The sequence below is a fragment of the Lygodium microphyllum genome, chromosome 20 (genome assembly GCF_053477565.2).
Source record: "Lygodium microphyllum isolate KBCC chromosome 20, Lygodium_microphyllum_v1.1.10, whole genome shotgun sequence".
NCBI classification, from domain to species: domain Eukaryota; kingdom Viridiplantae; phylum Streptophyta; class Polypodiopsida; order Schizaeales; family Lygodiaceae; genus Lygodium; species Lygodium microphyllum.
The window spans coordinates 76,845,400-76,857,797 of record NC_141154.1 but is presented as its reverse complement, the minus strand read 5'-3'; the positions used below and the strand labels follow the sequence as shown (position 1 = coordinate 76,857,797).

At 49.2% G+C, this 12,398-nt stretch overlaps 1 protein-coding gene across 16 annotated transcripts in view; it reads right to left on the bottom strand.

Annotated features, from left to right (window-relative positions):
- Nucleotides 1-12,398, bottom strand: part of LOC148019051 (uncharacterized) — a 55,276-nt gene that overhangs the window by 26,693 nt on the left and 16,185 nt on the right. For 4 of the 16 annotated variants that reach the window (XM_087701616.1, XM_087701617.1, XM_087701618.1 and 1 more), the window contains 2 exons: nt 1,950-2,107; nt 1,793-1,840 (listed from right to left, as the gene is read on the bottom strand). The exons of 8 other annotated variants lie outside the window; for them this stretch is intronic. In XM_087701616.1, the coding sequence (XP_087557742.1) occupies nt 1,793-1,840; nt 1,950-1,987 (86 nt within the window). In that variant the 5' untranslated portion in view covers nt 1,988-2,107. Of the gene's footprint in view, nt 1-705; nt 1,456-1,792; nt 2,108-12,398 lie in introns of those variants that run through there. 4 more of the 16 variants (XM_087701623.1, XM_087701626.1, XM_087701620.1 and 1 more) reach the window with 4 other exon arrangements.

Below are 12,398 nucleotides of genomic sequence, written 5' to 3'. Positions count from 1 at the left end.
TCCAACAGGATTGTTTAGTCAAGAATCAATTCAAATTCGAGTGGAATATAACAAACAATGTCCTTAAGTTGCAGCACTTCCTCAATCAAGACTGCCAATTCACCTTGCTCTAATAATCGTTCTTTCAAACGACTCACATGGAACATAGGGTAAACTCAAATAAACAAGCTATATGCGAGTAGCCGAATTCTTAACATGGTATCATAACCAAACTCAATCTGAGGAAGATAACATCCCAATCAAATTGTCTATGGCTATAGTCATTAACAATTTCCTCGGGCAAACCATAAAGTTTATACAAGTGCTTGACAAAGAGACTAGCCAATTCCTAGCTTTTAAAACCTTTGTCAAAATGAATCAAGTCATTTTTATCAATCCTTCAACCATGACCTCGATTCACACAAGGCAATCCTACTACCAAGTCCCTGGAGATATTAACACGATTACTAATTGTTTTCTCAAGAAAACCATTAAGTTTATATAAGTAGTTGACAAAGAGACTAGCCAATTCATGGCTTTTCACGGTTGTCTTTGTGAATCAAGCCATTTTTGTTAAGTGGTCAATCATGACCAAGATTGCATCATGACCTTGATTCATATGAGCCAATTCTACTACAAAGTCCATGGAGACACTAAGCTGTTTATGTAACATCCTCACTTGTTTGTGTTGTTCAACTTTTTTAAGCTAGCACTGCAAGAACTCACACGTATAAGACTCAACCAAAGTCTTCATGTGCAGCCAATAAAGACATCATACAACCAAGGCCACAAGTCCATATATGTCAGTCTCCCATGCTCGGCACATTGATGGGCTCTTTCTGCCAGCCTGAAAACGGCTCTTGTAAATGATACAGAGTATGTTTTCCCATTAGTATTAGCTGCACAGGTAACTAGAAAGCACAAAGATAAGCACTGCTAGGATCACTCAAGAAACCTTGTACAGGTCTGGTCTTGGAGGACCTTGGAGGACAGTCCCCCACTTGCCACCCCTGTAAACATCATTGCTGCTGTGTTTTTTCTTCAACAATCTGTGTTTTTCATCCCAGGAGGACAGCCAGCTGATACCTTCATCTTCTTCTACCTCTGCTGCCCTTGGAGCTGTCATTAGCCAGCAAACCTTGCATTTTGCTGCCAAGAGTCATCCCCAACATCCTCCTGCCCAAAGGACTTCCTTTTCATCCCTTTTTTGCGTCCCATGATAGCACCATCATCGTGGACTGCTCCTGCTGCATTTTGGTTGAAGCTGCTCATGCCTCTGACACCACACTCAGTTCATCTGTCCCCGTCCTTGAGACACAGTGGTTTGAGACTCACATTGTGTCATTTACATTCCTATAGACTCATCTTCAGTGAGCATTCAACAGATCCTATTCATCATGTTGCTGTACATTCTTTGTTTCTCTGTGTTTGCCCTAGTATTCTTTTACCAACACCTTTAGAGGGTTGATGATGATCCTACACAGTGGAACCAGTGAAAATTGCCTTCAGTAAATACAAGTCAGTAGATGCTAACAAATCCACTTTTGTTTCAGCACTAGAACATTCAAAAAACCACAACATAGATGGAGCTTCACTGTTCCTGCACCACAAAACAATTCATCTAGATACCAAGACCAGATCAAAACTAGATTGGCGCAAAAACCTTGCACCCCTTGCAGTATTCTTCAATTTATTGCTACATAAATCAAGTACGATAAATATTTGAATATGCTATTTGATCTCTATATAGAAAGAGCACCAGAAGGCTACAATCTAGTTGATCTATAATCAGGGTACCCTGAAGAATACCCACCAACTCTTCCTGCTAGGGCAAAGAGATTTTGGGCTGTCACTTGCCACCCTGAATAATCCAAAATAGAGAATTCTCTTAGAAATTTCTTCTCTAATAGCAGCAGAGACATGCCCAACACAAGCAATTCCAAATCCCTATGCAACCACCCGAACCATACTCAAGAGTGAAAACAAGCACATTGTCCAGGCCCAACATGTAGCACTAGACTGTTGCCACATGTCCATGCAGCAGTGTACATGCAACCAACAGCCAGAACATTGCAATTCTCACTGCACAACTACACTCCGAACTGCCATGGCTATCCCTTTCTGAAGCCTGCCAAGAACATGCAACAAAAAAGAGTAAGCTTTGTCTTTTCAAACACATCATTCTAACTAAAAATGAATAATACAGATTTACAATTAATGTTGGAAAAATAGAAATTTATTTTTATTGTATAACACTATCTTGGTTATAATTTCACCATGTCATCAATTCACAGTGCCACATCATCAGAGTGCTCTTTACAACTATGGAATTCTAATGAATAGATTCCATCTGTGCCTAGATGTCAGAGTGAAGCAGTGCGGAAGCATATGACCAAGACAGAGTGATCACAGAGAGGAGAGAGAGAAAGAGATGGAACGCAGAAAATCTGCAATGAAGAATGCTGTATAAGGATGCAGATATGTACACAGGTGCAAAGTGTATGTCTACGCATGTCTCCACCTCGAAGATCTCACACTCTATGAACCCCGAGGGCAGTCTCCACGATCAGCAGTCTGGAAACCTGAGATCAGAACTGTGAAAGTGTGTGGAGGCTGGGCCAAATAAATAGCCCAAAAGAAATGCCATAAATAACGCAGGTCTGCTGTGACTGCCCAACAGTTGAAAGAGTGCACCTGCATCTGACCGACTGCACCTGCTGTGCCACATGGCACTTGCCCTACCTGCCGCCCGCCACTGACATCACCTGTACAATCAGACTGCCACTTGTCCTACCTGCTGCAGCTGCAGAAAACTGGTCACAAACGAAACTGCCTGTCCAAGGAATGCCAATCTCTAACACCCCCTCTCAGATCCTGGACAGGGCAGAAGGCTAAGGGATCTAGAGTGCTGTCAAAGTGAACCCTAAGGAAGCGCCTTCATAAACAAGTCGGCAAGATTGTCCTCTGTCTTGCAAGAGACCAGAGCAATAGTCTCATCCAGAATCTTCTCTTGAATGAAATGGTACTCGATCTCAATGTGCTTCATCCGGGCATGGAACATAGGGTTCCGGGCCAAGGCAATGCAACTCTCATTGTCGCACTGAAGAACAGCAGGACCTGTCTACAGGCAGCCAAGCTCCTCCAAGAGCCTACGAAGCCACACTATCTCAGATGTGGTAGAAGATGCCGCCCGATACTCCACCTCAATCAAATATAGAGCAACCGTGGGTTGCTTCTTGCTGCTCCATGAAACAACACCAACACCCAAGGTAAAGCAATAACCGTGACCATGGACCTCCGATGATCCACATCGCCAACCCAATCTAAATCACTCCATCCTATAAGTACCAAGTCTACATCACCTATACCTGCTCGATAATAGATCTCAAGATCAGGAGTCCCCTGTAGGAACTACAAAATCCTCAAAGCAGCTTGCCAATGCACCATCTTGGGTTCACTCATAAACCCGGCTAGCACACCTACAACATAACATAAGTCAACACGAGTATTGAGAAGTCAAATCAAGGCACCAACCAACTGCTCTGGTAACGAGTAGCATCCACCAAAGGAGAATCGAAATGAGTCGTAGCCTTCCAATTCGGGTCCATAGGAGTCGTAAGAGACTTGCATCCCTCCATCTCACATGTAGTCAAGAGCTCCTATACATACTGTTGCTGGGAAATAAAGATCCCCCTCAAAATTTGATAGATCTCATGACCTAGAAAGAAATGAACGAGTCCCATATCTGTCATCTCAAACTTCTCATGAAGTGTTGCCTTCGTTTGCTCGACCATCCTGGCATGGTCACCTATCACAATCAAGTCGTCCACATAAAGGACAAACAACACACGACCTCCACCTAAGGTGTGAACATAAAGCTAGAGATCGGCCTTGCAACGCCGATACCCCAATTTCTCTTGGAGAAACGAGTCAATCTTCTCGTTCCAAGCACGGAGAGCTTGCTTAAGGCCATAGAGAGCCTTCCTCACCTTGTATATCTTACCATTAGAAGAACCAAAGCCTGGAGGCTACTCAACATAGATCTCCTCCTTCAACTCTCCATTCAAGCAGGCAGACTTCACATCCAGTTGATAGACCGGCCACCTCCTATGGCTAGCCAAAGCACGAACTACACAAATAGTAGCCATCGGAGCTATTGGGACAAAAGTATCATGGAAATCGATGCCTGGGCTGTCAGAAGTGGAGCAGCAATGGAAGTGTAAACATATGCTATAATAAACTACTGAAACACAAGACAAAAGAGAAAGGGAAAGAAAGAACACAATACAGATGAGAACTCAGATGTATGCTCGCAAAATGAAATCCATATATCAGACACGAGACTGTCGCATACAACAGTGAGTCACTAGCTATGTGGGCACCGGCACCGGCTCCTCTTTCCACGGGACCTCCAGGTGGTGAACTGAATTGACTGAGGAGAAGGAGCCCAGAAGATATATAGGCATGAATAATGCCATAAAATATGTCAAGTCGGCTAGTATTTAATGCTGGCCGACTGACAACAATAAATGTCACAATAGCATAAAATGCTACACACTAAAAAATGCCTAAAATAACTACATAAGGTACCTATCCATAATACATGCTCAGACTCGCACATGAGCTAACATACTTTGCTAACACTCTCTCTCAGATCATGGGTGATCTGATACAATACAATGATACAATGAGAATGAATCAAAAACTATACAACATAGAACCACCAAGTAGAGCCATGGATACCCAAGCAATGGGTGATCAAGCCACCACCAAGGTGCCTCGGAGAGAACCTGATGTCGATGTCGATCGTACCAGCTCCTGAAGATAGAGAAGATCATAGCAGCTCTCAATGTCTGTCAACAATGCCTCTGATGTAGCATACGTCGCCATCCTATCACCAATGCCGCAACGCATAAATGACCATGAATTCCCCTCCTTTGGCCAGACCGCCAAAGTTTCCCCTCATGTGAGCTCCAAACGAAAGCCACCCGCTCTCTGTAAAAGAACCAGCCCATCATGAACTTGGATGGCAATCCTAGCTCTAGGATTTATACCTGCCAAACTTCGGTCGATGCATCAAGGATGTCCCTCTCTAGATCCTGTGCATCTATGTATAGAAATATAGATAAGGCGCGGTTGCCCCCTCTCACACTCCCTCTCTAGCACTAGAGAGTCGTGAGGGATGACCTTATCACCACCACTAGGAAGCAACTGAGGAAGGGGCCATCAAGCCCTTCTCACGATCCGAAGAAGAGGATCCCTTCCGCGCCTTGGCCAAAGGATCTGAATTGGAATCTAAGGCAAATAATGACTCATCGGAGGAGTCCGCATCTCGCTTCGTCTTTTGCTCCTTTTTCTTCCTGGAAGCCGCTAACTCTTTGTAGACCTTCCACAAGTAGCCCTTCTTCCCACAGTGATAACACTCGGCCTTCGACTTCTTCATCTTCAAACCCCTCTCTTAAGCTGCACGAGCCTCACCTAAACCTCCATAATGTAAAGAAAGCCGGAATTGTAGTCGCAAAGTCGCCTCATGCGCAAGCGACATCGAGGACATATGAAGAAAACCGACAAGAGTCGTAGAGGTCTGTGCCCGTAAAGCATTCGCCACTACATCAAACTCCTAAGGAAGCTTGTAGATTACCGTACCAACAAGATGTGCCTCTGATAGGGCAGACTGCATAGTACGAAGCTGGTCCTGGATTTGGGTAACTCGAAGTAGGAATGATTGGATCCTATCTGTGGTTTCAAACTTTAGTTGTTGGAGCTGGCCATAGAGAGTAACGGCCCTCATGGTGGAAGGAGCCTCGTACATCAACTGCAACTTCGACCATATGTCTAAAGTTGTCCTGCAGGAGGTAACCGCCAATAGGACTTCTTTGGAAATACACCAAAGTAAGGCTGAATAAGCACAAGCATCATCCAAATCCCATGTAAGCACTACTTCCTCATGGTTGTCTTCATCAAAATCAACTGGAACAGGAGAAGGCTATTGAGGACATGCAATAGCTCCACCAACCACGTACCATAACCGCTTCTGGATAAACCAGGCCTTCATCACTGCACTCCACGTGTAATAATCAGGTCCATGGAGCTTGTCATCAATGGATGTCCATGAAGAAGTCATCTATAGAGGATTTAGAAGAGAAATAGAGAAAAGAAGGTATTTGGAGAGGGAACGCAGCCAAAACACGAGCACTGACTGCAAAAACCAAGAGTTCACATACAATATAACCCATTTCACATACAAAAGGACAAAAGCTGCTGCAAAAAATTAAAAAATCCGTCAAAAAACTGTCAAAAACAGCAAAAACGGCCTGAAGATACAATCGCCCAAACAAGAAGGAGTTAGGAACACCAAAACGCAGACTGAGTACTGCTACAAATAGGCTGGAAAATTGTCACAACAGCCTAAAAACTAAAAACGTGGGCAACAAAGGGGCTGTAGACAGCAGACGATGGCAAATCTATAGAAAACGCAAGGAAAACAGGTCGCCTGTATGGAGCAGCAGTCACCTGATCAGCAAGGGTGAAAACAGTTCTGAAATCAGCAAGAAAACACAACAGGAGCACAAATCTTGAGCTCCGATACCATGTCAAAAGTGGAGCAGCAATGGAAGCATAAACATATTCTGTAATAAACTGTTGAAACACAAGACAAAAGAGAAAGGGAAAGAAAGAACACAATACAGATGAGAACTCGCCATCACGTCGCGAAGTTGCCCCCGTCGCGAAGCGCCCGTCCCCCCCCACCCCCGCCTTGCGCCCGCCTACCCGCCCTACACCCACCGCCTACCTGCGGCCACCTACCCTGTGCCCCCCCCCCCCTTTGCGCCTATCTCGCTTGCCCCCCACTCCGCCTTTCCCCTTGGCCGCCCGCTGCCCCCCCCCCCCCCCCCTTCTTGTTCCCTTACCAACCCCCTGCCCGTTATTCCCCCCCCCCCCCCACACACACTAACCCCGCCTCCCCCACCTTGAGGCCCGGCCCGGCAGTCACACCACCGATTTGAAGACAACATTTCCACCTCCCCCACCAATTGCTCCCTCCCCCTATAGTACCCCCCCCCCAGTAGCATAGAAGTGTGATAGGTAGGTTCCTAGCAAGGATGGGCAATGGAAACCTTTGGTCAAATGCCGGCACATTCTGTGTGTGCCCCCCAATCAAACACCTTGCGCATTATCCTCTCTGAGGAACAGCTCTTAGCTATCCGTAGCACAGAGCTGGAGTTGAAAGAAACAACGATTTTTGGTCAAGTCATTGGGCACTTCCCATCGGGGGCCCAGCTGCGGGATTGGCTTCACTCCACGTTGTGCATTGGAACAGCGCAGATCGTGGAGGCACTCCTCACCGGCCAAGGGATCTTCATGGTTCGACTCACCTCTACGGACGCAGCTCGTGAGTTAGTGAAGAGATCGTCCTATGCCTCCATGAAGGGGGTTATTTACATGGTTCCCTAGTATAGCGGCTTCACAGTGGAGACATTTGCACTCCACAACAAATTTCTCAAACACGCAGTCACCTTAATTTTCCCTGGACTCGCAGTAGAGTACCGCCAATTAGTGGAGGACTTTGGACGGCTCTTCAACACAATTTTTCCTATCTCCTTCGCGGATGCAGTGACAACTGCTGCAGGAGTCGCAAAGGTACGAGTGGCCGTAAAAGACACAAAGAGTATACCAAAGTTCCTGGAGATTGAGGCAGGAGGTCACTCCTTTAGGCAGCACGTCATTGTGACTGGGCAACCAAGGCAGTGCCTACGCTACCACGACTTTGGACATCAGGCAACAAAATGTACGCGTTTCGGAGCCAAGGTGGCTCCGCCAACAGGCCCGTAGGTGGATTCTGACAGCTTCACATGGGTCTAGAGACGAGGGAGAGAGAGAGAGAGAGAGAGAGACAACAAGGGGGGCCACAGCCAACTCCTCAAATACAGCCTCAACAACAGGGAGCAGGAGGGCGAGCAACGCCCTCTCAGTAGAGCACTCCACAAACCCCCCCTGCCCACCCCACGCGACAGGACCGCAATTCCCCACATCCACCACCCGCGCCACATACTACCTCACCTAAGATCCCATAGCCCCCACACCCACCCACCTCCCATGCCCCCCCCCCCCCCCACTAACCCTAGCCCACAAACCCCCCCTTCCAGGGCCACCAGCCCCCCCCCCCACACCTGCCACATACCTCCGACCATCCCACCATCCCTCGATCCTCTTCTCCCCCACCACCTCCCTTACCAAGCACCCCCCTGATCCGCACCTAGTTCAGGTGATCCCCCCCAAACCCACCCCCCCCCCCTCCCACGGGAGGTGATGAGCCACACACGGCTACATTCTCCTCGCACGAGCAGTTTTCCCCCTCCCACACAGCCACCAGCTCATTTGTCCCTGCCACCCATCACACTTTCCTAAGACAGGTACAGTTGTTGCCATAGTTCTTCCACAATGGCCCATGGTCCTACCTGAGAGTTGCGGAGCGCGGAGAGTTCCCACTACCTCTAGAGGTGGGGATCTTCGTGGTTCATAAGTCAAGGAGGGGCAAGGTCCATCTACTAGCACCATCGGATGGACCAAACTACGCTTTTTTCCTTCAGTCCTCTCACACGGGAGATTGGACGACGACACAGATAGAGGAGTTGAAGAGTGAGGCGGTGGACCACATCTCCCAGTGGATGGGAGAAGAAGGACTAGCATTGTTTGCACAACAGTGGCCTAGTTGCATGATCGACATTAACTGGTGGGCCGGTGCCGAGGTCCTTCACTTAAGCATTATCTTTCGAGCCCCTCCATAGTGGAGAGATCCGAGGGATGTGATTGAGTGGCCCTTGGCACAAGCGGCCCGTTTCTACCAGTGTACAAAGTCGCAACTCTCAGCATGGCGAATAGATGCATTGATAGTACCACCTGGAGCATCTATCACCCCTATGGTCCGGCTGAGAGCCACCATGGGGGACTAGAGTTCGCCATTCAAACCTGCGGCAAAGCATACTCGCATGCCCCATTGTTTTTCCTCCTCATTTCAGCAGCCTTCACACCGAACAAATGCATGTTTGGTCAGTCACACATTTCCCCATGAGCTTACATCTTGCATCCTGGAATGTGAATAGTCTCCACTATAGTGGGGCACGTGGTTACAAGAAGTTGATTGTTCAATAGGAGCTACAGCCTGCCCTTGCCGGACGGATCGACATTTTACTTCTACAAGAACACAAACTCACTCCCACCCAAGCCCAACGGGTAGGGAAGGTACTCCCGGGCAGCTCGCACACTTACTAGGAGCATGCCATAGGTGCACACGGCAAGAGTGGAGGCGTATGCACCTCCATTGGCCTGAGTCTCACCACTTGTGTACGAGACCACGGGACGATAGTGGCAAGGAGGGTTCTATGGATCAGATTGGATATTGGGGACTCGTGCCTTGGAATCCTCAATGTCTATGCCCCTACGCAGGTTAGGGCACATAGCAGGTTCTGGGTGGAGATCACGGATGGACTCCCAGAGGTGGACTCCTGGATTGTTAGAGGAGACTTCAACAACCTGGAGGCTTTGGAGGACCAATAGGGCAGAGGCAGAAACTACCAAGGCATGGCTAGGGAGGAGTAAGAGGCATGGGAGGTCCTACTAGCATTATGAGCACGCAATGCCTGGAGAGACTTTACCTTCCACAGGAGGGAGAGGTCACTGGATTTCTCTTGGGGATACAGACGGCTAGGTGGAGTCCTACTGGAGCGGTTGGACAGGTTTTATGTGGGAGAGTGGGAAGGCTCTCATGGAGGTCAGATTGGACACTTGGTGGGCACCACATTGTCCGATCACCACCCGGTTCTCCTGACACTTGATCCCCTAGCATCTGCCCTAGACACACAATCCTGTCGGATCCCTGATTCAATCTATAGGAGGGGGTAGGTGACGAGACAGATAGAGCAGATTTGGACCAGGGAGTGGGACAGGAGGGACTAGATTGTAGAGGAGGTTGCGAAGGTCCTAGCCGAGTCGAGCAAAATCTGTCAAGAGGCAACCATACAGGCCAGGCAACAGAGCTGGGAGGAGGAAAGAGCACTCCGGCGAACCTTGCAGCCACGTAGAGATTATTACAAGAGGCTCCAGGGGATCCTACCCTCCACACACAGGAGGTGCGCACGTGAGCAGCCATTGCGAGCCTGGAGGACAAGAGCTCAAAGTTCTCTTTCCGCACCTTAGCAGCTTTCTAGGCGCGAAAGGGGAACACGATGTGCAAGGAGTTTTTTCCAGGTACACCAGCCTCACACCTCAAGAGACGCAGATACGCAGCCTTTGAGATCAATATGGGAGGACTCGTTCCAGTCCCCCAGACGAGGTGATGGAGATTGCCACCAACTACTACAGATGCCTTTTCCAGCAGGAGATAGCCTCAACTAGAGGACAGTGATGTAGACAGCAGGTCTGGGATCACATCATGTCCCTCGTCACAGAGGAGATGGGACGCTCCCTCCTAGCCCCCTTCACAGAGAAGGAACTAGAGGAGGCTTTCCATATACAGGATGGGTAAAAATGCCCGGGAGAGAATGGCCTCTCTTAGGCCTTCTTCACTACCTGTTGGGAAGTGATGAAGGACCCCCTATTGATGACCTTCCAGGAGATTTTCACTTCAGAATAAATGCCAAGGAGTCTTTCGGCAAGCCTTATTAGTCTTCTCCCCAAAGGGAGAGACCGGTTGGAGCTTTCCCAATGGAGACCGATCACCTTATTGTCAGTGGCCTATAAGGCACTGGCAAAGATGATTGGTAGGCGACTACGCCCCGTGCTTCTAGACATCATCCATGACATGCAGACAAGCTTTGTCCAGGATAGAGGCATCCTAGACAATGTATTCACCTTCTTTGAGGTGACAAAGTGGGCTCAGCACACAGTGGGCAGAGACTAGCCATACTACTCTTGGATTTCGAGAAAGCTTATGACAGGGTGGACTAGGATTTCCTAGAGGGCACCATGGTGAGGTTGGGTTTCCCCCAGGCTTGGATTCGCGGGGTCTTCGCACTTTACAGATCGGCCACCAGCAGGGTTCTCATAGGTGGTAGGCGAGGGGAGGAGTTTCGGCTGGAGAGATCGGTCCGGCAAGGCTGCCCCCTGGCCCCATACCTCTTCCTACTCTTTGCAAAGGCGATGTCTCACTTCCTCAAGTCACGTGTGAGCAGATTACGCGGCCTCTGACTTCCAATGAGAGAGGAGATTGAGTTGAGCATGCAAATGATACAGCACTCTACATAGAGGACGATGAGTTGATGCTGGAGAGAGTGAGGCTGACTCTTGAGGTATTCTGTTCTGCAACGGGAGCGAAAATCAGCTGGCGAAAGTTGGTTGGTTCTCTCATAGACACGGACACTAGCACGGAGTGGGGCGTCCACCAAGGATTTAGATGGGTGAGCAGAGGGCAGACCGTCCGGTACCTAGGGTTCTAGGTGGGACTCGACATCACTCTCGCCCAGCAGTTTCTTCCAGTCCTCGATTCTATTTGGAGGAAGCTGACCTACTGGAGCACGGCTCGCCTCTCACTAGCCGGCCGAGCCTTGGTGGTTAACCTTGTCCTCCTAGCAACGGCTTGGTACATCGCCTTGTGTTGGTGCTTCTCCTCATCCTGCGTAGTGCAACTTCGCCGCCTAGTGCAGAATTTCCTTTGGTTCGGGTCAGATGGCTCTAAGGATTCCAAGGCCAAGGTGGCATGGGCGACCATCATACGGCATCGGCAAGAGGGAGGGCTTGGGATCATAGACCCAGAGTATCAGAGTATGGCCCTCTTGGGCAAGCTAGTTGTCTGCAACCTCACACCGGGAGGGCATACTTAGAAGATCCTATTGCAGGAGGGTTTTCAGGATTGTAGACCGAGGCTTGGCGGTGAGTGGAGGCCCCCAAATCACGTCAGCCCAAATCACCCCCCCCCCCAGATCACCTTTCCTACGCAACTTGCTCCGCATGTGGCAGGGCCTCCGTAAGGCCCTAATCCAGAGCCCCCCCAGGCTGCCAGGAGGAGATAGATTGTCAACCGCTGATCTGGAACCCCCAGGTCAGAGATCAAGAAGGGGCACACATTGGCGAGAGCCCCCACATCCAGTGGGCTGGTTGGGAGGCTGGCGCGGCTCGTACCATCAAGACATGGCGGGAGGTGTACAGGATGGTGGACAAGGAGGTGTTGCAATGAGTGTCAAGCTGCCACAGAGGAGTGGAGTTAAGGAGAAGGGAGATAGACGCAGCAATATCTCAGGAGTGGCTTGCTCCCCCGATACAAGAGCCGATAGAGCCCGGGGAGGTATGGGCCGCTAGGTTTTCACCAACAGGCATCCCCCTACAGGTGGCAAGTAGAGTGGGCGACGCTCCATCTGGGACCTTCTTCACTGTACAGGAGGGGGGGCATCTGGCTCTTGACAAAATGCAACAGGATGAGGGGA